The following is a 24,906-nucleotide window of genomic DNA, read 5'->3' as shown; positions in this document are numbered from 1 at the left end:
ATTTTAAATAAAACAATTAAAATATTAAATTGGAATGCTCGCTCATTGAAGGCCAATGAGAATGAGCTATTTAATTTTTTAACAGTAAATAATGTGCATATTGCAATTATTACTGAAACATTTTTGAAACCTAACATAAAATTAAAATATGATCCCAATTACGTGGTTCATAGATATGATAGGATTCAGGGTTCCGGAGGTGGAGTTGCATTGTTATTCATCGCCGAATCAAACATCGTGCTCTTCCCCATTTTGAGACGAAAGTTATTGAAACTTTGGGAATTGAAGTTCAAACTGAACTTGGGATTTTATTTATTGCCGCAGCATATTTACCATTTCAATGCACACGCGAGCACAAAAATTATTTTAAAGGTGATTTACAAAAACTCACCAGAAATCGTTCGAAATTTTTTATAATCGACGATTTTAACGCTAAACATCGCTCATGGAATAATTCTCAAAGTAATTCCAATGGCAAAATTTTATTCAATGATTGTTCTTCAGGATACTATTCTATTTTGTCTCCGAATAGTCCTACATGCTTTTCTTCTGTAAGAAACCCTTCAACAATTGATTTGGTGCTAACAGATAAAAGTCATGTATGTAGTGATTTGATCACACATGCTGACTTTGATTCTGACCATCTTCCAATAACTTTTTCTTTATCACATGAATCAGTTTTAAACCCTATGAGCTCTGTTTTTAATTATAACAAGGCAAATTGGGAAAGATACAAAACTCATATTGAGAGAAATTTCAATAATGAGCTTGATTTGCAAAACGAAGTGAGTATTGATTCCGCTTTTTAAACATTAAAATGTGCAATTGTTGATGCCAGGAATTATTCTGTTCCAAAGGCTCAAGTGAAATTTGATTCACCAATAATTGACGAAAATCTTCAACTTCTAATTCGTTTGAAAAATGTCCGCAGACGTCAATATCAACGTTCTCGTGACCCTGTTTTTAAAACTATTTACAAAGATTTACAGAAAGAGATTAAACATAGATTTACTCTTCTGAGAAATCAAAATTTTGAGACTAAAGTTGAAAAATTGAAACCATATTCAAAACCCTTTTGGAAGCTGTCGAAGATTCTTAAGAAACCTTCAAAGCCTATTCTAGTTTTAAAAGATGGTGAACGTTTTCTTGTATCCAATGAACAAAAGGCTCAAAGACTTGCTCAACAGTTTGAGAGTGTTCATAACTCAAATTTTAATTTTGTGAGTCCAATTGAAAATGAAGTCACACGTCAATTTGATTTAATTTCTTCCCAGAATGTTTTACCTGCAGAAATAATTGAAACTAACTTGAATGAGATTAAATCAATTATTAAAAATTTCAAAAATATGAAAGCACCTGGTGACGATGGAATCTTTAATATAATAATCAAACATCTCCCTGAGAGCACAATGGAATTTTTAGTGAAAATTTTCAATTGCTGCTTCAAAATTGCATATTTTCCCAAATTATGGAAAAATGCAAAAATTACTCCAATTTTGAAGCCGAATAAGAATCCAGCTGAAGTTTCAAGTTACCGACCAATCAGTTTGCTTTCTTCAATAAGTAAACTGTTTGAGAGAATTATTCTTAACCGAATGATGTCACACATCAACGAAAATTCAATTTTTGCAAATGAACAGTTTGGATTCCGCCATGGGCATTCCACAACTCATCAATTGCTCAGAGTTACTAATATGATACGAGCTAACAAATCTGAAGGTTATTCCACTGGAGCTGCTCTTTTAGACATAGAAAAAGTATTCTACAGTGTTTGGCATAAAGGTTTGATTGCGAAATTGCAAACTTTTAATTTTCCAATTTTCCTAATCAAAATTTTGAAAAATTATCTGAATGATCGAACTCTGCAGGTTGTCTATCAGAATTCAAAATCTGATAGATTTCCTGTCAGAGCAGGTGTGCCTCAAGGTTCTGTCTTGGGCCCAGTCCTGTATAACATATTCACTTCAAATCTTCCTGATTTGCCTCCAGGATGCACAAAGTCATTGTTCTGCGATGACACAAGCATTTCCGTAAAAGGAAAAAGCCTTCGTGTCATATACAGTCGATTGCAGAAAAGTTTAGATATTTTTTCTTCCTACTTGCAAAAGTGGAAAATCTCTCCCAATGCTTCTAAAACTCAAATGATAATTTTTCCTCATAAGCCTAGGGCTTCTTTCCTCAAGCCAAACAATAATCACGTTGTCAAGATGAATGGGGTTATTTTAAGTTGGTCTGACAAGGTTAAGTACTTGGGACTAATAAAAAACTTATTTTCAAAGAGCACATTGAGAGTATACAAGCCAAGTGCAACAAATATACGAGATGTTTATATCCTCTCATTAACAGGAATTCTAAACTTTGTTTAAAGAACAAACTTTGGATTTACACACAAATTTTTAGACCAGCAATGCTTTATGCTGTACCGATCTGGTCAAGTTGCTGTTCAACAAGGAAGAAAACGCTCCAAAGGATTCAGAATAAAATTCTGAAAATGATTTTGAAGCGTCCTCCTTGGTTTAGTACACTCGAATTACATAGACTTACTGGTGTTGAACCATTAGAAGCTATGTTAAATAAAATTATTAACAATTTTCGACGAAAATCGTTGCAATCCTCAATTGCTACGATAAGCTCTCTTTATAGCCAATAAGTTAGCATTTAAGTTAGTTGTAAGTTTACTTTCCTTTCTTGACAAGTAGGTTTAAATCCCTACGAATGATAAGTCCTAATTGCGAAAGCAAACAAATCCTAACATTAAAAATTACAAATTACTAACAGTGTTGAGAAGTCACCATTTGTGATTGGACACACATACTCATTATTTACTAATATTTATCTTAAATACTTAAGCTACTAACAAATCCCCCTCTTAAAAAAAAAAGTTATAATGCCATCTGAGGCGCACATAATTAAAAAACATTTGTCACAAACTGATGCACACGCTCGTAAATAATAACTCTAAAATGAGTAACATTTGACGCATTTTCGTAAAAAGTGGAACAACTCTTAAATTGAGTAACTCCACAAATACTCAAAACTGTGTAACACTAGGCGTCTTTACAATGAGTCATTATTACTCAAAATTTGGGTACGACATTACTCATTTTTTTTGGGTACAGCTCAGTTTCATTACTGGCTAGAAATCCGCCACGGCCAATAAACGACACCACATGTTCAGCAATAATTACCTTGCAATAAAAGTAAACAGTTATAATGCCTTCTGAGGCGCACACAATTAAAAAGCATTTGTCACAAACTGAAGCACATCACAATCACCTTTCAAAATGGACGTCGTTATATGCGACGTTACTCAGAAAGAAGTTATATGAAGGGAACCCAAAAAATGAGTCAAAGTTACTCAAAATCAAAAAGGACTTCTACTCATTTTTTGACGTCTACGAACATCGTTCTAAACTGAGTCAGAGTCGCTCAGTTCATGAGTTATTATTTACGAGCGTGCACATCGTAATCATCTTTCAAAATGGACGTCGTTACATGCGACGTTACTCAGAAAGAAGTTATATGAAGGGAACCCAAAAAGTGAGTCAAAGTTACTCAAAATCAAAAAGGACTTCTACTCATTTTTTGACGTCTACGAACATCGTTCTAAACTGAGTCAGAGTTGCTTCGTTCATGCGTTATTATTTACGAGCGTGTATATGAGAGAACTGTCATTTAAGACATTCCGAGCAGTTTTTCATTCTTCATTTAAAAATCGAAGGAAAACGATGAACATTTTTTAAAAATCAGGTTTTGCTCAGAAAATTGCACTCTTCCAGCTGATACACAAAAATCAGAAAACCGTTTAAAACTTTAGAACCCCATTATGAAACTAGCGCGATGATCCTTCCGTACTGGACTTTGTTAATCCAGCATTCTACAGTTATTCGCCCTGACGGAATTAAATCATCTTCTTCACACACATTGAACATTGTATGCGAATTTTGGGGAAAAATATTAAAATGTTTGCTATCTCATTCACTCTTGAAGAAATTCCTATCTTCTGCACTCAAAGAGTAAACAAATTGAAGGTGGCAGCAGCGTAACTCTGTCAGAGCGAATTGGCCCTGGCGACTCTGTTGATATTAGTTTGGTTTTTGCTTGCGAAAGTGAAGGAAGGAAATATTTTTGCTTTTGTTTTCACACATAAATTGACAATTGCATATGAGAATCTGCGTAAGCTGTGCGAACAGCCTTAAAAATCTTTTTTACTTGTGTCAGGGCCAATGACATACAAGCTATAATAAATTTGACAGAAGTCTTCGGAATAATTGCTTAGCAATCACCTCAGTAAAATGTTAAGATCTAGAAAATTATTATGAAACTCGTTTATTACCAATAAAAAAGTTAGGCAAGCCTTGCTGCATTCCGATTCGTAACCCGACCTTCTGTTTATAATACACAGACTTCGGGGCCAACTGTTTAGAATACAAGACAATTGCGGGGCTAGCGCTACGTTTTTTTTTTTTTGATACTAATAATCTCTCCCGAGCCAAGATTCGAACCTACAACTGCTGGTTTGTTAGGCCAGCATCGTGCTTTAAAACCAGCCGGGAGGGTTCAATGCTGATACCGAGAATTAAAATATGAGCATGTATGTATTATTTATTTCTATTTTGAACCTTTTTTTTTAGTTAATAGAATTATCTACTTACAAAATATCCATTGCTCGGTGCAGCGGTTCAAGCGTTAAATCCCTGTTGTAGAAAAAATCTTTGCAGTTTGTTCGAAATGTGAAGTACGCTTCTGTCGTTCGTTTAGCCGCAGCCATATCGTAATAATTTGAGAACAGAAACTGAATAAGTTGCAGCTCTAAGATGTATTAAAACACAATCAATGTGGATTATTAAGGAGAATAATTTTATTCACATTTTTTATATGTACCTGAGACCGGAGGTAAGTGCGGTTGTTCTCGAACCCATAGATTCAATTCTTCGACATCCTGTTTTCGCAACTCAGGAAACTGTTGATACAACCGATCTACAGATATATAATTGATCGTTTCCATATCTTAGAATTTTTAAACTTGAAAATGCTTGATTCAACATGCACTACTGATGACTGAATGGAAATAGCGACTCCGTCGTAGAATGGATATAGCGGTCGCAATCTCTACACTTTTATACGTACTATGGTTAGTTACGTTTTTGCCGTATGATGGTTCTGAAAACTCACTGAGAACATTTGAGTTAATGGATCTTGTATGAGTAACAGACGATTTTATGATCTCAGTTGTTTTTGCCCTATGTCTATGGTAAAGTATCGTAACCGCGGTTGAATTTATGTTTTCTTTTATTGAACGCACACTTTTATATGATGTTAACTAATAACTAGATTTTTTTAAACCGACACAAGTCAAACTAACTCGACAAAAATCAACGGTTTGCTTGTACATATATTCATACAAAGGATTCAGATTCATTATACAAATTTTCGATCACATTGCCTACCACGGCAAATCCTGGTATTAACTCACCTTATCCTACTAAAACAAACATCGGTTTTGACCGTGGAATAGGCTTCTTGATATTCAAATTTTTAATTCGCGTAACATAGCATCATTTCCAAAAAGTGACCAGAGCTGTGCTTTTTTTAAGTGGGGACCCTACTCTGGAATATTGAAAAATCTTTTTTTCGGATGTGTAAAATAAAGTTATGCGTTCGGGTATTTTGGCTATTGATTATGGTATATTTGGAGATATATTTTGCACGTCCTGGATATAAATGTTGTGAGTATTACGTATGTTTAGAGAAATTTTATTTGACTAAAATTAAAATTTTTTCATGGATGCAGCTTAATGCAGCTGAAATACATAACTAATCTAAAAGGGCGGATAGTAAAAAAAATTCACGTTATTCACACGGATTTTATGTACTACATCTAAATGCCGAAAAATAACTACCAAACTGTTGATTGGATGCTAGAGTAAGAGCACAGACAAACAGACGTGCCTCTTCGAAGAAAAATTCTGAAAAATCTTCGACCTTATCCGAAACGTTACACTCATACGCCACCATGTGAGCTTATTGCCTACTATCTCATTTTCATGAAAAGGTTTTTGTCTTTGGGTGTGCGCGCTTGCTTCAATCAACACCAGCGGCATTACTGACGGTTTTTGTCTTCGATCATGAATGTGTACGCTCACTTATAGCGACACTAGCGGCATTATTGCCCACTAAGGAAAATTTTGAAAATGATCGTTATTTTTCTGTTCGATAAAATCGTCATTGAGTGGCACGTCTGTTTGTCTGTGGTAAGAGTGTTGGTCTTTTTTTTACACGGGTTGTTTTCTCCATTACTCAAAAACGGTACAAGAAATGGACCTCATTTCAATCACGTTTTTGAACTGTATGAAAACATTTCATCATCGATTTTCAAAAACCGACCATTTACATTTTGTTCATTGGTCCAAAAAAATTATCTGTGCAAAACTTCAGCTCAATCGGTCATGATTTAGGGGTGCCTCAAAGCGCCCAAAGTTGTGATTTTTCGACCCTCGAAAATCTACCAAATAAATACATAAAAGTGGGAAAATCGAAATCGGCCTGGACCGGTGCCCGCCCGAAGCAGTGTGAATAGCGCTTTACAGTCTCTCCTGAGCCGAGGCTCAAACCTAAGACGACGGGCTTGTTAGACCAGCATCATACCTCGACACCAGCTGGAAGTTATCAATCATTTTGTTTCAGTTTAAGTATTATAACATTTTTTTATATATTCCGAACTGTATTGTAATATGTACTTACGTCACCTGAGTTTTTACCTTATTCATAGAGCCGTATTAAAGAGTTTTCGGCTAGCAACTCGTCTTATTTCTGTAGTAGGGCGTATAGTAACAAAAAATAACAACACGAAACATACTCTTGAAAGGATTTATTGTAATCATCGATAGTTTGAGTTAAGAAATTGTGCAAACATAGAAGGAATTTTTTTAACTGAAGAATCAGAGGATGAGTGTAATTTCATGTAATTGAGAAATTGTCTTCGCAGCCGGTTCAATTGTGAAGGATTTAAGTCAGACGGAATATCTATCAGTAAAGTTTGGTTGGCTAATTTTACAGATCCTGTCATACCTAATTTGTGCGCCGTCAATACCTGTGAAATGATGTCCTGAGTAATTTTATCCATCTCAAACAGGAAATTGGTCGAATTTAGGGGAGCCTAGGAGAAAGAAAAATAGTAATTAGCATAAAAGACACAAGGCTTTCGGGCCCCCACGATCCTTTATGGGGCCTTACAGAAGGTCACTCCTCATGACTCATAACTAAATACAAAAAAATAAAAACACAAAATTTCGTGACATTTTCAAAAAACTAACACAAATTAAATCTTAAATAAAACTAACACAATCCTTCTATAACCTTCCTTTGAAGTATATTTCATATGATATTTCAAGTTTAGACAACTGAAAAGGGGGTCTTAAGTTACTTTACCCCTGGGCCTAAACAACCATAATAAGAGTGCCGACTCAATTTCCAAAAAATAAATTCCCTGAGACTGAGGTTTCAAAAAAAAATTGCAAAATGAAACAGATGAATGGTGCTTGGGACTAGCATTACATTCTTATTGTGCAATTTTCACTGGTTCACAATACTTTTACCACCGACCAATAACGACGCCAGCCACGAGCAAAAGGCCGTACTACTTGGGAAGGAAAGGGATGATGATGCGCGTTTTGTTCAGAGACGGCGGGTACCAGTGCATCTCTACGATTATCACAGGATAGGAATTGTATTAATAAAACAGGGAATTTTTGGTCAAAGATGCTATGTTATGCGAAATAAAAATTGGAATATTAAGAAGCCTATTCCGCGATCAAAACCGATGTTTGTTTTGATAAGATAAGGTAAGCTAATATGAGGATTTGCCGTGGTGGGCAATGTGATTAATCTGTCGAGTATCATACGGCATGGATAAAACTACAGAAAAATTCGTTGGGCATTAACACTTGCGTACACTTACGTTCCTGTCCGAATTCTTTGATATGCCGCAAGCCAGGTCTCGGAACCATTCCCGGAACTGATTTTTGGAACTCGGCCAGTAGTGGCCAAAACACGTCCAAGTGGCCAAATTCCGATAGCCAATGGTGTTTTTTTTTTGCAAAAACTTGAAGTTTGATATGTCGCAAGCAAGGTTTTGCTACCGCTTTTAATCTAGCCTGTGTCTCTGGAAGGGTACTTACACGACGGTTCCTCACGATAAATCCGGAACAACGGAAGCGGAATGTCCCCTACTGTCCAAAAAACTATGAGAAATTTGTGATCTTTTGAAGAAGGTTCGATCAAAAGCGGAATGGCAGGTAAAAGAATTTACATTTTTTCGGCTCTGGAGGGGTCGGGTACGCAAGTGTTAAGTATCATTGGCTCCTGTTTTTCATATGGTGACTTCGAGATCTTTTGAGAAGAGCTTTAGAAATTTTTAGCTCAGGTTCAGAAGTTTACTTCCCAAGTTTTAACGGGCATCACCTTAACGACCTTAATGCACCGATCTGCATTTTGACTAATATCGGCTGTTTCTTCATAGTTAGATATGGAAGTGGGGTAAACAGGTATACTACGCCCCTCCCGAAGAAACAACGTCAATATTGTAGTTATGTTCATCACAATCAACAAATCTTTTATGCAACTAGATACACTATTTAGTTTGTAAAGCACTGCTATTATTTTGTTTTGTAATAACTGTTACACAAAAACGCCAAAATTTAAAAAAAATGATTAAATCGCAAGCTCTCCAACCTACCGGGGTAAAACGCCCCAGATGCAGTATAATATGCTTCATGTCGTAGCTTCATATGCCACTACTACAGCTCAGCACACGAAACAGCGCTTGAAGCCTCAGAAACAAACGCTAGAGTAATGAACATATCAGCCCGACTAGAGTTGGGGCATATCGCTCGAAGCTGTAGTGTAGCAGAAAGCTTTGAATATTTGAGTGTAGCAGAAAGCATTGAATATTTGACCAAATTATACAATTTTTGCCAATTCTTTACTAAATACGTACAGCTGCTCCAGGTTTTTTTTTTTATAAGGAGAAGTTTAGTGATGAAAAAATTATTTACTAATATTTATTCAGAATTTATATTGTGTTTTCTGCCACAAGCGGTGACATATCATAATTGCAGTAAAATTGTACACCTACTTATCAAGTAAAAAAAAATGAATTTAAAATAAAACCTTAAGCTAATCTTCCTTCTATCTTGCTGACTATAAAGTGAGCTAATCTTTGTAATTGAAGATTGCAACGATTTTTGTCTTACTTATTGAATTGTCTTACTTACTGAACTTATTGATAATTTGGTTTGACATATTTTCTAATGTTTCCATATTAATAATTCATTCGTGCTAAACCCGCGAGGACGCTTCAATATCATTTTAAATAAAGCATCTTCTTTCTGGTTGTACAACAACTTGTCCAGATGGGGACTGCATATAACATTGCTGGTCTAAATATTTGTTTGTAAATTAACAGTTTATTCTTGAGACAAAATCTAGAATTTCTGTTAATTAGAGGATACAAATATTTTATATATTTATTGCAATTTGTTTGGATATTCTCAATGTGCTTCCTGAGAGTAAGATTTAAATCATAAATTAGACCTAAGTTTTTAACTTGATCAGACCAATTTAAGATTGCACATCTTAACAACATGATTTCAAATACGAGATAATAAACTTTATACACTGGTATAAAAACCTTTCAGAAACTCTGCAAAAAATTAGATCTGAAGCAGCTAAAATAAAAATTTATTTTTAATTATTTTTTGCTGCTGTTGACAACTATCAAACTGGCACAGAAGGTTGGTCCCATGAATAGCTAGAGGTTCCCAATGGTCTCATATCTAATTTTTTGCAAGTTTCCGCATAAATGATCTGAAGCGTTTTGCCCTGAGGGGGCGTTTTTTACATGCCTACCCTAAACGTTGGCGGCTTTCGGTAAAAAATAACTTAAACAAACCAAATCAAAACAATAAATTAAAAAAAGAATCAGAGAGAAAATTGTAACGCAGGAGAAAAATCGCGTCCGTTTAGGTTCGCTTTTGCCGACTTGAATCATGATCAAACATATTTTGTTGTTAAGAAACACATTCAGATTGATAAAATCGAAAATAATTATGTATAACACTATTCGGCAAACGTGAAAAAATGTCACAAGGCACCCCTGGTGAATGCAAAGGTGAATCAAAGAGCCATCGCGTCTACGTTTGCTTACAGGGAAACTCATCTCTGAAAAAAAGTCTCCGAAAATGTTATCCTGCTTGGGGCCTCAAAATTCACAGGAATGCTTAAAAAGCTATAACCACAGACATACGTACAAGCAAAAACAAAATTGATCGAAAATTCCATGTTAATTTTCAAAAAGAATTGCGTTATAGGGCATCTGCTCCATTATTCATCTCATTAAGCCGATATTCACGAAGAATGCACGGATTAAACACCAAATTTTCACGAAATCATTGAACAAATAAACTAAATATGCTTACGTACTCTTATGGAATCGTTTAGCATTGATAATTAGTAAAATTAGCTAGATTTATCCCAAATTTTGCAAAACAAAAACATTTTTCACAACGCTTCCATATCCATCTCAAAACTTTTTTTTTTTTTTTTTTTTTTTTTTTTTTTTTTTTTAATTGTAAAATGATTTTATTTGTCAGGTCGTTTATATGTACATAAAAATTACTTTTAGCTTGGGTTCACTAAATCGAGATGAAACGCTAATTCTGTAGTATCAATTCTACTATTACATTGATTTATAAAACAGATGTATTCCTTGAAAAGCTTCAGTATTGTGAGTCTTCGTTGTTCATTTATTCCAAATAATGCAGGTTTGGCTAGGTCCGAAAAACTTAGCTGTCTCCATCCACCCAGAATGGCTGTTGTCCTTTGCTGTAAGGTTGTCCATGCTGGTCTTACGCGATCACATTCATAGAATTTATGTTTTACAGTTTCTGCACTTCGATTTCCACAGTGTATGCAGTTCCCGTCGTCCGCCCGTTGAATCACGAATAGCAGCTTGCGATGTTCTATTTTTTCGTTTACTAAAAGGTACAGTTGTGTTCGCTGTTCTGATGTTAGTCTCCTCGTTGCTATGTTCCGCCAGGCGCGCGTCCAGCCACTTCCTGGATATTTTTGTTCTACCCTTGGTAGATCTGTTTGATTGATGAAATGCTGATGGATATGGCCGGTGGAGGGACTCTGTTGAATTTGATGGGGAATTTGTCTCAGGTTTGTCTGTATTTGTCTAAGATCAGGGAGATCTATCGAGATCGTTGGGCGAGGATTTGTTTGCAAAAGGAGGGATCTGTAGAAAGGAAGTGATTCAATTTCTTGCAGATGTCGGTTGATAGCGAGAGATTTGCATTTTAATGCCGGTAGTTGCAGTTTTAACCCGCCATTTTCTATGCTACGAGCTAGCTGCATGATTGGGACTCGAGCGACCATCCCTCTCCACAGGAATTTGCCCATTGCTGCTGTTATTTTCGCAGTATGTACGCACAACGGTGGTAGGATGGAAGCCAGGTACCATACCTTCGAAGTTCCGAACGTGTTCAGCATGGTGACCCGTTGATGCAGTGTCAGTGTGCGTAAAGAATGCAACCACATTAGTTGTGAAAACTTGCCTACCAACGCATCCCAGTTTAATGTAGTCATCAGGCGTATCGAGTTTGTGAATTGCACACCTAGTATTTTGACAACATTGGTTGTCTGCAGCCACTGGGTGTTAATTGCGTTCCCTTCGCTGCACCCAACATCTACAGCAACAGTTTTGCGCAAATTTAATTTTGCGCCAGCAGCTACCTCGAAGCGGGTGAACAGGTCGTTCATTTCTTCGAGTTGCCTTGTCGATGAGATGATCACGCTTATGTCGTCTGCATATGCCACCAGTAGATCGTCGCCGCATACACGTTCAAGCCTACACACAAGTGGGTGAAGGTACAGTACGAAGAGGTGCATGGACAGTGGATCCCCCTGCCGCACAGAACGTTGAATCTCGAAGGGATGGGAGAGATGTCCGTTGATTAACAGCCGAGATGTGGATCGGCTGGCGATGCGTGAGAGCAGAGTGATAAATTCATCGTTGAAACCGAGCGCCCGCATGGTTCCGAAAAGGAATGAGTGCCGAACCCGATCGAATGCATGATCGAGATCGAAACTAATCAGTTTGCCTGCCCGCCGGTGGTGACGAAGATTTGCGATTCGGTCTTTCAGAGCGAGAGTTGCTTGAAAAATGTTGCGCTCTGAATTTGAGCACTTCTGTCCATCGCTCAGGACGCGATGTTCCTGCATCACTCGCTCTAGCCTGGTTTTGAGGATGCGTGAGAAGAGCTTGTAGTCGCTATTTAGGAGAGATATCGGGCGGTACGATCGGGCTGTATCATCGCCGCCTCGCTTTTTCACCAGCACGATAATGCCTTCCACAAACGACGGAGGGAGATTACCGTTCATTGCCTCGTTCATTATAAGGTTCATCTCACGGTGGATGATATCAAACAGGCGGTGGTAGAATTCTCTCGGAATACCATCGTATCCGGGTGATTTTCGGGGTGCGCACGATAGTATTGCTGACCAGATCTCTGCCGTCGTGATGTCATTCGTACAGGCTTCGTTTAGCGGGTCGTTGGCTGGAATTACTCTCGTGCAGTTGAAGCTGTTGTCAAACTCTTCTCCTGCCTCTTCCGAGTATAGGGACGAGAAGTAGTTGACCATGTGCGTTTCGATCTCCCCTGGTTCTGTTATCGTTTCATCCCGCTCTGTTTGCAACTGTGTTATGACGGTTTTTTTCCTTCGTCTTTCTCCCAACTGAAACGTTGACATGGGTTCACCTGCCACGTGCGTCTCATTAATTCTCATGAATGTGTGAGAGAATCTACGTTGGAGTGTCAACATTTCGGCTTTCAGCCGGTTGATGGTGGTTATCATTTCTGGATGTTGGTAGTAGCTATCGTAAGCTAGCCGTAGCTCGCCATAGAGATGTTGATGTTGACAGTGAAATTCCTCGAAGACGGCGCGGGATTTCCACTTAAAAAAACTTTTTATTTTGGGCTTAGCGAAAGCAAGCCACCATTCTATCCATGAAGCATAATTCCTGCGCTGTCGAGTCCAATATTGCCACTTATATTGGAACTCCGCTATATTTTCATCGGTTAACAAATAGGGTCGAAGAGACCAAAAACCACGACCATACTCTTGTCCCAAACTAGGAAGGCAGAGCCGAAGTGTTAGCGCTTTGTGATCGGTGAACGAACATACGTGGGCATGTGTTGCTCGCAGCTGATCACGCAAGCCGTTGCTGACATAGATGCGATCGAGGCGCGACCTCGCGTTTCGGCAGACATACGTATAGCCCGCATCACGTGGGCATAATTTTTCCCACACATCGTGAAGCTGCATTTGTTGTACGATTGCTCTGAGGGCACCACTGGTATTCGGGCTGCTTGAATCGCATGTTCTAAGCACACAATTGAAATCACCGGCTAGAATTGTATGTGTTGTATGATGACGAAGATAGTAGGGAAGTGTTTCTCTGAAGAAATTCTCCCGCGCAGCGCGTTGTGCTGATCCGGAGGGAGCGTAGATGTTGCATATCGTCGTGTCTCGCACTCGCAATGCGAGAAGTCGACTGTCTAAGCTTCTCTCGATGTGAGTGGCTCGGATGTGTTGCCTCAGAGCAATCGCTGTACCTCTTCTCGCTTGGTCCACGTTGAAGAAAACGACGTATCCAGGCAAAGATAGCTGCTCGTTCTCTACCTCTTGTAGACATATGATGTCTAGGTCGTGGTTGTTGATGAAGGTCCGAAGTGCGTTGAGTTTCGTGGGGTTCGTTATGGTACCGATGTTGATGGACGAGATATTGTAGGATGTGAGAGCCATTTATAGTTGGTAGTTCTCCTCCTGCTCATCATCGCCGTCGTTCGGTCGTGGTTTTTTACCAGCAGGTCGTCCTCGAGTTCTTCGGCTGTTAGTTGAAGTAGTGGAATCGTCGGTTTCGTTACCGTTGCTGCTCTTACTTTGCGATCGCAGCGTAAGGAAGGGTTTTTTAAAAATATCTCCCAGATTTCCGACAGCTTTCGGCTGTGATACGGATGGCAGTGACGCATCGTACGTTTGCTGCATGGTTTGATGCGATGCAACTAACCCGACTGTGGGCTGGTTTTCTCCGAGCGTTTTCGGGACTGCTGGCTCACTCTGCTCAGTGGCACTCTTCGGCAGGTTGGGGAAGGCGGTGAACGAATTTAGCGAAGGAGCGGTGGATTTAGTACCCACTGTTTTCATGTTTGGTCTCATGCTAGCTGAGTTTTTGGATTGGTGACCAGCAGTTTGCCTGTTTGTTTGTCCAGTTTGTTTCGCTACATTTGCGTAGCTTTTTTGGTACAACAGCTTTTTGTTCTGGACGCACGATATTCCAGTGTGTGCTTGCTCCTTGCAGTGGCGGCAGGATTGCAGCTGTCCCTTGTAGACAACAAGTGCTTGCTCTCCGTCGATGGTTACCCACGAGTCAATGTTCCGCTTCACTAACATACGTACAGACCATATGCCGAGCGGTATTCCTTCGGATTCGTTACTCTCACTCCACGACACTTCGCGAATAGAGATTACTTCTCCGAAGCCTTTCAGGAAGTCAACGACCTTTTCTTCCCCCACATCTTCAGGGAGATCGTAAACACGCACTTCAACACTACCATCTTCTAACGTGATTCGTAGCTTGTGTTTCTTCCCTTCACACTCCACCTCATGTTTTGCGTCGTGTTCGTCGACGACTTTCTGGGCAAGCGTCAGATCACTGACCTTTATAAACGCACATGATCCACCTCTGTGGCACTGTAATCTTTTTATTTCTTCTCTCTTCAAGCCGAGAACTGAGCGACAAAAACCGTAGAGCTTTTCAACTGACGGCTTTATGGCGAACTGTGAATAGTCAATTTTGAAGGTATTTTCGCGCCTCATCGCGGAAACACTGCTACACGCGACGCGGCACGGTATAAATCAAAAATAAGAATTTTCAAAGGCAAATGCTTCACTTGTGATAGGCGCAATCGAAAAACACGTCTGCACGTCTCAAAAGTTGAGCGGATTCTAAACTTGAATCACTGCTCAATTATTCATCTCACGACGCCCCCATATTCATCACACTGTTAATCATGAATGAAACACATTATCATGAATGAACATAGCCGCAGCCCGTCGTAGTAGGTTACCTAGATATCCGCTGCAGTTGTTTACGAGCAAAACTGGTAACCTAGGTCACCACCACAGTGCTGTAGATTTATGTCAATTATGTCGGAATAATTCAATATTTTCAGTATGATTTTTTCGTATTAACAGGAACTGATTTGGCAACTCTTGATTTTCTTCAACGCAGTGAAAACAGATGAAAATACATACAGTTGAAATTTAGGAATTGTAGAAATTCATCTCATATATTTCTGCTAATTCAAGCTTGTTTTAGGAAATTTGAGGTGAACAATTCAAAGATTGAAGTGTTCTTAGTGTAGTAAGTGATTTTGTTAAGTGATTAAAATAAAAAGAGGTCCGCTAGTGATGAAAAAAAACTTTGGTTGGCTGCTGAACGAGTCCCGTTGTAGCCGTATAGAACGGTGCGCGGATTTTGTTTTCTGAGGTAGGTGATTGAATTAAATGAGTTTTCGAGTGCAGATGCCCGACTATAATATCAAATTTAGTGCTTTTAAGTGAGTTTCGGGGGATTATACTTCATAAGGAATCTAAAGTGAACTAAGAAAAATCCACTCCATGGATTGGTTTGACCCTCTAGTGCCCAATGCCGCCATTTGGCGGGCTTCAGTCGAACTTCTAAAAAGCTTCAATGAATACTTAAAAAGTGTTTATAATGATTCATAGTGATTTTACCGAAGCCCGTCTAGAAATTAACTTGGGCACTAGAGGGTTAAGAAGAAAATATGCGTTTTTTCCTGTTTTTAATTGTGTTTGCATGTTGAATGAGATGAATATACGGGCTGAGATGAATAATGGAGCAGTTCCCCTAAATCACTTGTATACCAGCGCCACACACTGTTTCAAAAGCTGCAAAAACGTGATCGAAATTGTTTTGACCCGAAAAACTTGATTTTAGCGCCGTATTGCCTTCAGCAATGTTGATCCATTTATTTTCCATTTTATAGAAGTTGTAATTTTGTGATTAATCCACTAAACAGTGAAAAGTGAATTTTACTTTTTCCATTTTTGCATATAAAATTTCACTTTGTTCATGCAAAGATGTAGCACATATTATAAAAAACAACTTTGTCAAAGACACTATAGGGGTACTGGGGGTAAGCCCGGCCCCCTAAGGAAAATGACTCTTTAGTAGCACTTGATTGCGAATATTGTTATATTTCTTTCACAGAATTGCCCAGATTGTTTTCTACAAGATATGAAGGCTTTCAGTACTTTCAAACTGTTATCTTACGAGGAATAGTGAAGTTTTGAAACTAAGATAAAAACGACGTTTAGCAATCAGTGCGGGTGAAACCGGCACCCCTTGGGGGTAACACCGGCACCTAAGTTTGTTTATGAATTTACTCGAATTGACTGAACCAATTTGAATTCGGAAACCGCCAAATGAGAGAACTTACATTTCTGTGTGTTACTGTTGAATTTGGTTGGTGTCGGTTAGCTGGTTCTGGGGAGATTGCCGGAACAAGTTCCGGTGAACATTATGTATAAACCATGAAAGAATTTGATACTCCGCAAGCCCATCATGTGGCACTTTAAATCATATTATTAACTAGTTTAACCGAAGCCAGGATCATATTGACCACACCGGAGCATATTCCAAACACCACCGGGAAAGCGGTCGGTTTTGTGATTTGATTCAGTAAATTTGACACCTCTAATAACCCTTGGAATCGATCATAAATCACAGAAGAGGTTGAGTGCATGGTTCTAAGTCGATTAATCAATTTAGTTAGCAGCGAGCCATCGGTAATAGATGAGAAATATGTGTCAGTAACATCCAACTAGCCTCAGACAATGTCGGGCTTATCCCACTCACTTGGTGACGGTGTTACCCCGACAGCACACATTTTTTTAAAAAGAGTATTTCTACAAATTTATCGCTTCAATTTACCTCAGATCGATTTCCTGTGGTTGCTAACAATACAAGCAATAAATTGTAGAGCAACGAAAAATTATTCTAGTCTTTACAAATGGATGAAAGCTTAAGTTCCACTCACGAAAAATTACATCCATTTACGCATCAGCTGCAGTAGCGTATGTTTTGTCTATTATTTTGACGTTTGACGTTTCACGATGGCTTCGATGTGTTTTAAAATGTCTAAAATATTAAATACTAACACTTCACATATTCCAAAACACAGTTAATTAGCGTTTTCCAGTTAAATCCCAGGGGTGACGGTCTTACCCTCAGTGCCGGGCTTACCCCAGTACCCCTACTTCTATCTGCCTATTTAAATTGACTTTTGTGGAGTTTTCTACAAATTGCCACTAAAAATATTTTTTTTTCAATATAACTTTTAGTAGTGATTTTCTACAATTTTTCAATGTTCTACAATGTTGTTTGTAAAAACAAACCAAACAATTTCATCGAACAAAATTTATTTTTATCTCTTATATTTATTTGGTTATTGACGATTTTTTAAAATACAATGCATTACTTTACTAACAAATATCTTCAAAATCTGCAAATATCTGCAGACTAAACCATTTCTATATTAAGTTTAAGTAAAACATCTTTAAATGCAGATATAGGCATTTGTCTCTCGCTGTCTCCTGTGTATATATCTGTAAGTAAATAAGTACATTATTTTAATAAAAATCTTTCCTAACTGTATTAGTATAAGAGATAAAAATAAACTTTCTTCAGTAAACTCGTGTATTTAATTATAGTGAACAACATTGTAGAACATTGAAACATTCTAGAAAATCACAATAGAAAGTTATATTAAAAAAAATATTTTAAGGAGTATTCTAAAGGAAACTTGACAATAGTTCATTGAGGTTGGCAGTGTTACGCAATATGCGAACGAGCCTCCTTCCATAACAGAGTCCCCATCAGAGATCGGCATCACTGGTCAACCGGTTAGGAGACGCACATAACGAGAACCCAGATAACAACCCTGAGAGTTCCTTTATTGGCCCGGTGAGATCTCTGCATCGAAGGTGCGCCATCGTAGATTCTCTTATTGTCAGTAGATGCACGTTGGTCGGTCAAGATATTATTTTAAAATACGGATTTATTGGAATGACAACCATTGGAGGTTATAAATCGTAAATCAGAATAAAAACAGATTCCCTGAATTCCCCCCTACCAAACCGCTAAATAGATAAAGCGGGAAAGTGAGAAAGACACTAAACGTAAGTCTAGTTGATATTCTTTTATAAACAGAGAGTTTGTTACAAATACGATAGTTAAGATAGTGAAAAATGTTCACAAATAATATTTCTTCTTCAGGAAAAATTTAACGGCCTAATAATAAGTACGCGAAATAAAGAACTGTTTAAGTTTACGGAAAATCGTCAGTAATTGTTGTCGTTTTCGAGAACAAATTAAATTTTTCGTTTAATCGGTAGGGCGAGTTGTAGCGTAGCGGGTGCGGGCGGCCAACGACGTGCTCCGAGACAATCATCTTCTCCCTGAGAGTCACCGTGTGGAACGTGTCAAAAAGTAAATAGTCGGCCCATTGTTCAGTGCGATGAGTGTGATATGTGGTATCACTACGAATGTGTGAATGTGGATGACAGTATTCGAGACCTCGATTGGAGCTGTAATGGATGTGTTCGACATACGCTTGAGACAGAGGCGAATCGAATCAATGAGCAACGGAAGCTTTTTGAAGACCAGCAGAGGCAGTGGGAACTTGAGCAGCAAAAACGCCAAGAGCCGCGCTTCATTGCAGCGTATGAACGAACAATCAGAATGTGTGTATTCCGCAATGACGAGATTCTCGATCGATTGGAGAGAAGTCTGTACCGCAAAGCTTTGAATGCTGTTAAAAGTCTTTATCTTCATCCGAATAATGTACCTGTGATCATGAACAGATTAAAAACCTTGTTCGGGAATCCAGAATCAATCGTGGAGATGATGGTGAGGAGAATCAAAACGATGCCACCCATTAAAGCAGAAAAGTTGGAATCTATTGTTGATTTCGGTGTTGCGGTGCAGAACTTGTGCGCTACTATTCAAGTGTGTCAAATGGACGAACGGCTGTACAACGTTACGTTGCTGCAAGAGCTTGTCGACAGCCTACCGTCTACTTTGAAAATGCAATGGGCTTTCTACCGGAAAGAGAAAGGGTAAGCTACGCTACTAGATTTCAACGAGTGGCTCGAAAAATGGTTGAAGCGATAAATCAAATTAGCAGACCTCAAGTGTGGACTAAACAACCGAATACGGAAAAGAAAAGCCGAAGAGAAGAAGCCTACCTTCATGTGCACGCAACACAACCTCCACCACCGGTGACATATCGCAAAGCTTGCCTGGGGTGCGCCGGTGAGTGCGGCAGTCTGGAAAAGTTTAGTAGCTTTTTGAAAATGTCGCCAAATTCGCGCTGGGTCTTAGTGAATGAAAAAAAAAATCTGTCGAAAGTGCTTGACGAAACATTTCAAGACCTGCGAACGGAAAGTTCCATGCAATCAAAACGGATGCGGCCTTTTACATCATCGGTTGCTGCACGACGACAGCAAACACAAAAAGCCAAATAACACAGCGCGGACAGCCTCGTGTAACGCACATGATTGCGCACTCGGAGGTGTGCTGTTGAAGTACGTTCCAGTGACCATATATGGAAGAGACCGTTCGATCAACACCTACGCCTTTCTCGATGCGGGATCAACTGCTACCTTGATGGAGCATAGTCTATGGGAAGAATTGCAACTGGGAGATGAGAAAACTCCGCTGTGCATCACATGGACTGGCGGTCAGGGCAGATGCGAACAAAATTCAGTGAAATGCGGGGTTGAAATTTCAGGCGTTCAGATATCGGCCAAGCGTTTTCATCTTTCCAAGGTGCATACTGTGGGCACGCTGGACCTACCATCCCAGTCAATGTCAATTTCGGATCTCTCTAAGCACTTTCAGTATCTATTTGGAATTCCTGTAGAGTCGTACACTGGGGTGAAGCCGCGAATCCTGCTGGGTGTAGATAACTCCAGACTAGACTACCCGCTGGACTCTAAGGAAGGACGTGAGAATCAACCGACAGCAGTACAAACGCGATTAGGGTGGTTAGTTTACGGACCATGCTCGCTAGCAACAAATCCGAAAAGTAGAGAGGATACCGTATACAATTACCACATTTGCGAATGTGAAACGCTTCATGCTACGGTCAATAATTATTTCTCGTTGGACAATCTGGGCATTCAGCTCCCTGGAAAGACATTAATGTCGAAGGACGATGAACGAGCTATGCAGCTTCTACTGTCAAGCACGAAATTAAAAGGAAACAGATACGAGACGTCTCTACTGTGGCGATTCGCCAATGAACACTTGCCAGAAAGCAGAGCGATGGCCCTGAAGCGCCATTACTGTTTGGACAAACGCATAGGACGGGATCCGGAATTTGCGAAAGCGTTCCGCGATAAAATATTGGACTACAAATCAAAGGGGTACATTCGTGAGCTGTCGCCACAAGAGGAAGCTACGCATCGAGGACGATCGTGGTATCTGCCAATATTTCTAGTATTTAATCCAAATAAACCCGGGAAACTTCGTATTGTATTGGGCGCAGCTGCGAAAGTAGGGGGGTTCTCCTTGAGCTCGTTCCTGCTCAAGGGGCCAGACCTAGTAACGCCACTACCCCACGTTCTCTTCAATCTCTTCCGCGAGTATCGAGTAGCCGTTTCGGGAGACGTTCGCGAAATGTTCCTACAAGTTCTGATGAATAGCGCCGATCAGCACTGTCTAAAGTTTTTTTGTAATGACGGAACTCCAGGAAGCGCCCCCAAGGTATATGTGATGCAGGCGATGGCGTTTGGTGTGAGCTGCTCGCTCAGCAGTGCGCAATACATAAAAAACCTGAACGCTGAACGTTTCAAGGACGAGTTTCCGGGAGCTGTAGAGGCGATTTGCAAAGGAACGTATGTGGACGATATGCTGTACAGTGTGGAGTCCGAGGAAGAAGCAACGAAACTTGTGAAAGATGTTCGCTTCATCTATGCTGAAGGTGGGTTCAAAATTTGTGGATGGTTGTCGAACTCTCAGAAAGTACTGGCGTCGATGGGCGAGAACAGAAAAAGCCAGAAGAAGCTAAACCAAATCGAAGATTTGGGGACCGAAAAGGTACTTGGGTTGTGATGGGATACAGGCAGCGACACCCGGGCAGGAGAGCATAGCAAAATCATAACTCATCAATAACATATTTAGCTATGAGGACTTATCGTGTTATTCGAAAGATATTCACGTTTCAAACATGCATATGAAAATATCATAAAATTTTGATATCATATCTCGCTATGCCTTTAATGAGATATTTGAGTCGATTTTAAAATATCGCATTAAAAGTAAGTTTTTTAAGTGGAAATTGTTCGTTATTGATTATTTATGATATATCAGTTATGCATTCAGTGTTCAATAAGTTGAAAATATCTATATCGGTCATTTTCGTGATTTTTAATACAAATTATTGGTTTGTTATTGAAATATCAAGCTTTGTTATTCATATAGTCTTGGAGGAACAATATTTTGGTATTATTTTTTGTTATTTTACCAACTATGTAAACCTTATTAAGATCAAAATGAGGTGTATTTCCAATATTTGGTTGTGATATTATAATGATATTTTCCCCTGCTCGGGCATTTTAACGTTCAAAATCCCAAAGCGGTGTGGACAATATTTGCTATCTGGTCAGCAGGTGCCTACAAAACGAGAAGTTCTTCGTACTCTGATGTCAGTTTTCGATCCGATAGGGCTGCTGGCGAACATATTGATGTATCTCAAAGTCCTTCTTCAAGACATCTGGCGGTCCCACATAGGATGGGACGAATTGATAACCAATGAGCAATAAGTAAATCGGAAAACGTGGCTTAATGTATTACGGAAGGTAATATCCGTTGCTGTTCCTCGATGCTACCGAATAGCGTCAAGCTCTAAAGTCGAAACTAACGAGATCCAGCTGCATGTTTTTGTCGATGCCAGCGAAAATGGTTGCGCAACTGTTGCCTACTTTCGATACGAAGAAGGAGGTGTAATAGAATGTGCATTCGTAGCGGCTAAGACTCGAGTGGCCCCGTTGAAGTACGTGTCTATTCCCCGGTTGGAGCTCGAAGCGGCAAAGATCGGTATGCGTCTAGCGCATAGTTTCGGAGAAACTCACCGCATAGCGCCACGGAGACGGTTTTTCTGGTCTGATTCGCGAGACGTGTTGTGTTGGTTGCGTTCGGATCATAGAAGATACAGCAAATTTGTAGCGGTAAGAGTTGGCGAAATACTGGAAAACACCGACATATCGGAGTGGTTTTGGATTTCAACAAAAATAAACGTGGCGGACGAAGGCACGAAATGACAGAAGATCCCGGATCTCTCACCATCAAGTCGGTGGTTCCGGGGACCGGACTTTCTGTGGCAATGGCAGAGCGCATGGCCAGATCAACCGGAGAGTCATGGATCGACTGACAACGAGATGAACCTGGTTATAAACGTCCACGCCCACCGTGTTCCAGTCATTAATTTTTCCAAATACTCCACCTGGGGAAAGCTTGTACGGATTGTCGCATACGGCCTGCGCTTTTACAAGAATCTTCGTGCAAAAAGGCTGCGCACTAATAGGGCCACCGGAGTCCTCAGTCAGCTGGAACTTGCAGCCGCGGAGAACTGTATATATCGACAAGCGCATAGATGCATTCGGTGCATTCGGTGAGGAGATTTCATTGCTGACGTGCGCAAGGGTGACCATAGGAGTAAAGGAAGCAATGATTCCGAAAAGCAGCTCCATTTACAAACTATCCCCTTTCATTGACAAAGCCGGAGTGCTGCGTATGCGTGGAAGAATAGCGGGCATCGACGGCCAATCCCATACTGCTACCAAAGAAGCATGCAGTTACCCACCTCGTCGTAAAGTCTGTCCACAAGCGGTACCATCATGCCAATCATGAAACCGTGGTTAACGAACTGCGCCAAATTTATCGAATTCCCCAACTGCGTATATTACAAAGTTCGCCGAGAATGTCAGTGGTGCAAGAACGCCGGTGCTCTTCCGCAACCACCCCTTATGGCAGACTATCCACTAGGACTACAACTAGGACTGTGCTACAACTTTGGCGAACAAAGTGAATTTTTATATGCGAACATAAGGAGAATAAAATTCGTTTCTCACTTTTAGGTAGATTAATCATAAAACTCTAATTTTCATAAAATGAAGAATAATGAACAAAACAACTATGCTGAAGATATTATGGCTCTAAAATTATTGTTTTTGTGAGTAAGAAGTAATAAGTGTAAATTAGTGCTTTATTTAAGTAGAAATTGTCAATAACCACAGAGATATGTGAGATGAAAATGAACTTTCTTCGAAAAAATTGTTCGTGTCGTTATAGCAAACAATATTGTAGAACATTGAAAAATTATTGAACATCGTTATAAAAAGTTAAATTGAAAACAATTGATTTTAGGGGTGATCTACAGAAAACTCCACAAAAGTCCATTTAAATAGGTAGATAGAAGTATGATGTCTTCAACAAAGTTGTTTGTTATAAAATGTTCTATAACTTTGCCGAACAAAGTGGATTCAAAAATGAGAAAAGTAAAATTCGTTTCTCACTGTTTAATGAATTAATCACAAAATTGCAACTTATATAATGAGGAGAATAATTAACGGAACAACTTTGTTGAAGACACTGTGGCTCTAAAATCAACTTTTCTGGGTCAAAATAATTTCGATCACGTTTTTGCAGCTTTGGAAACAGTGTGCGCCGCCTGGTGACTTATAGCTACAATACATTTTTTTCGCTTGGTTACTATTTGCTACTACAAAAATCTCAGGTGTGACGTCTGTCAGCGCTATAACCTTTCATTTTTATCCATTTTGAACTCTAGGGTAAAACCTGTATTTACCAGTGTTATGGTTGATTACAAAAAAAGATTTGATTTTTATTATGTCTTTCGAAAACGGGAAACGGTTGAATAGCTTCATTTTTTTTTCAGTTTGAGCTCTGGAGCAAATTTTCCCCTTTTTTCGATCAGTGTTATCAAATAACTGTTTTGAGATACACCTGCACTGATAAGAAATCAATCAGATTTGGAATATTGGTTCGATAAGTTGAATTTTTTTAAATCTTCTAAATTTTTCTCTTTTAAGTGAGCATTCACAACGAACGCATTAAAATAAATATTAAACTGAAAAATATCAAGGGACTAATTGCGTAGAAAAATCCATAGCCGCTTAAATTTCTTTGATTATCTCTTGCTGATTATTTCTTTGACAACGTACGAGGGAAAAAATCCGAACAAACTTTCAATTCAAAAAAAAGAAAAATCTTGCGCAACTTATTTTTCTAAACTTGTTTGTTTATTCAAGTAGTGTAACTCATTAACAACCTCATAAGAAAAACTCAGCTCCACACCGCGCTGATTTCCTGATCCTCTGGGGTACTCGCCTCATAGCTTCCTGAATTCCGGATCAAACAATCGACGTTTTTTGCTTTTATTTATTTATTTATCATCAGACCGACATCGGTCTCCATGAATGCTGGGTGAGGAAAAGCTCACTTGAGGTGGTTGCAAGGACCTTCCTCAAATGTGCACAGAACCTCACCATCTTTTAGTATACAACATATAATAAAAACTAAAAAACAATACATCAGAATGATTAAAACAAATTATTAGTAAGTAATCTACGGCGATACACGAATGAAGATTCATTAAAATTGAACAATTCGCTGAACTCGTTGAATTGGCGAATCATAGATGTGATAGTAGAGTTTGCAGCGTACTGTGT

At 39.1% G+C, this 24,906-nt stretch overlaps 2 protein-coding genes across 2 annotated transcripts in view; both read right to left on the bottom strand.

The window, feature by feature from the left end:
- Positions 1–5,284, bottom strand: part of LOC129720671 (alpha-tocopherol transfer protein-like) — a 30,156-nt gene extending 24,872 nt beyond the window's left edge. Inside the window, exons 1-2 of the mRNA XM_055672197.1 lie at positions 4,885–5,284; positions 4,656–4,812 (exon numbers count right to left, since the gene is read on the bottom strand). Coding sequence (XP_055528172.1) covers positions 4,656–4,812; positions 4,885–5,008 — 281 coding nt within the window. The 5' untranslated portion in view covers positions 5,009–5,284. The remainder of the gene's footprint in view (positions 1–4,655; positions 4,813–4,884) is intronic.
- A 1,572-nt stretch (positions 5,285–6,856) lies between these two features.
- The window catches only part of LOC129720672 (protein KTI12 homolog), a 41,054-nt gene continuing 23,004 nt past the window's right edge, over positions 6,857–24,906 (bottom strand). Inside the window, exon 2 of the mRNA XM_055672198.1 lies at positions 6,857–7,159. Within this exon, the coding sequence (XP_055528173.1) occupies positions 6,881–7,159 (279 nt within the window). The 3' untranslated portion in view covers positions 6,857–6,880. The remainder of the gene's footprint in view (positions 7,160–24,906) is intronic.

The sequence above is a fragment of the Wyeomyia smithii genome, chromosome 2 (assembly GCF_029784165.1).
Source record: "Wyeomyia smithii strain HCP4-BCI-WySm-NY-G18 chromosome 2, ASM2978416v1, whole genome shotgun sequence".
Classification (NCBI taxonomy): Eukaryota; Metazoa; Arthropoda; class Insecta; order Diptera; family Culicidae; genus Wyeomyia; species Wyeomyia smithii.
Note: the sequence above shows the minus strand (reverse complement) of the source record. Positions and strands in the feature narration are given on the sequence as shown.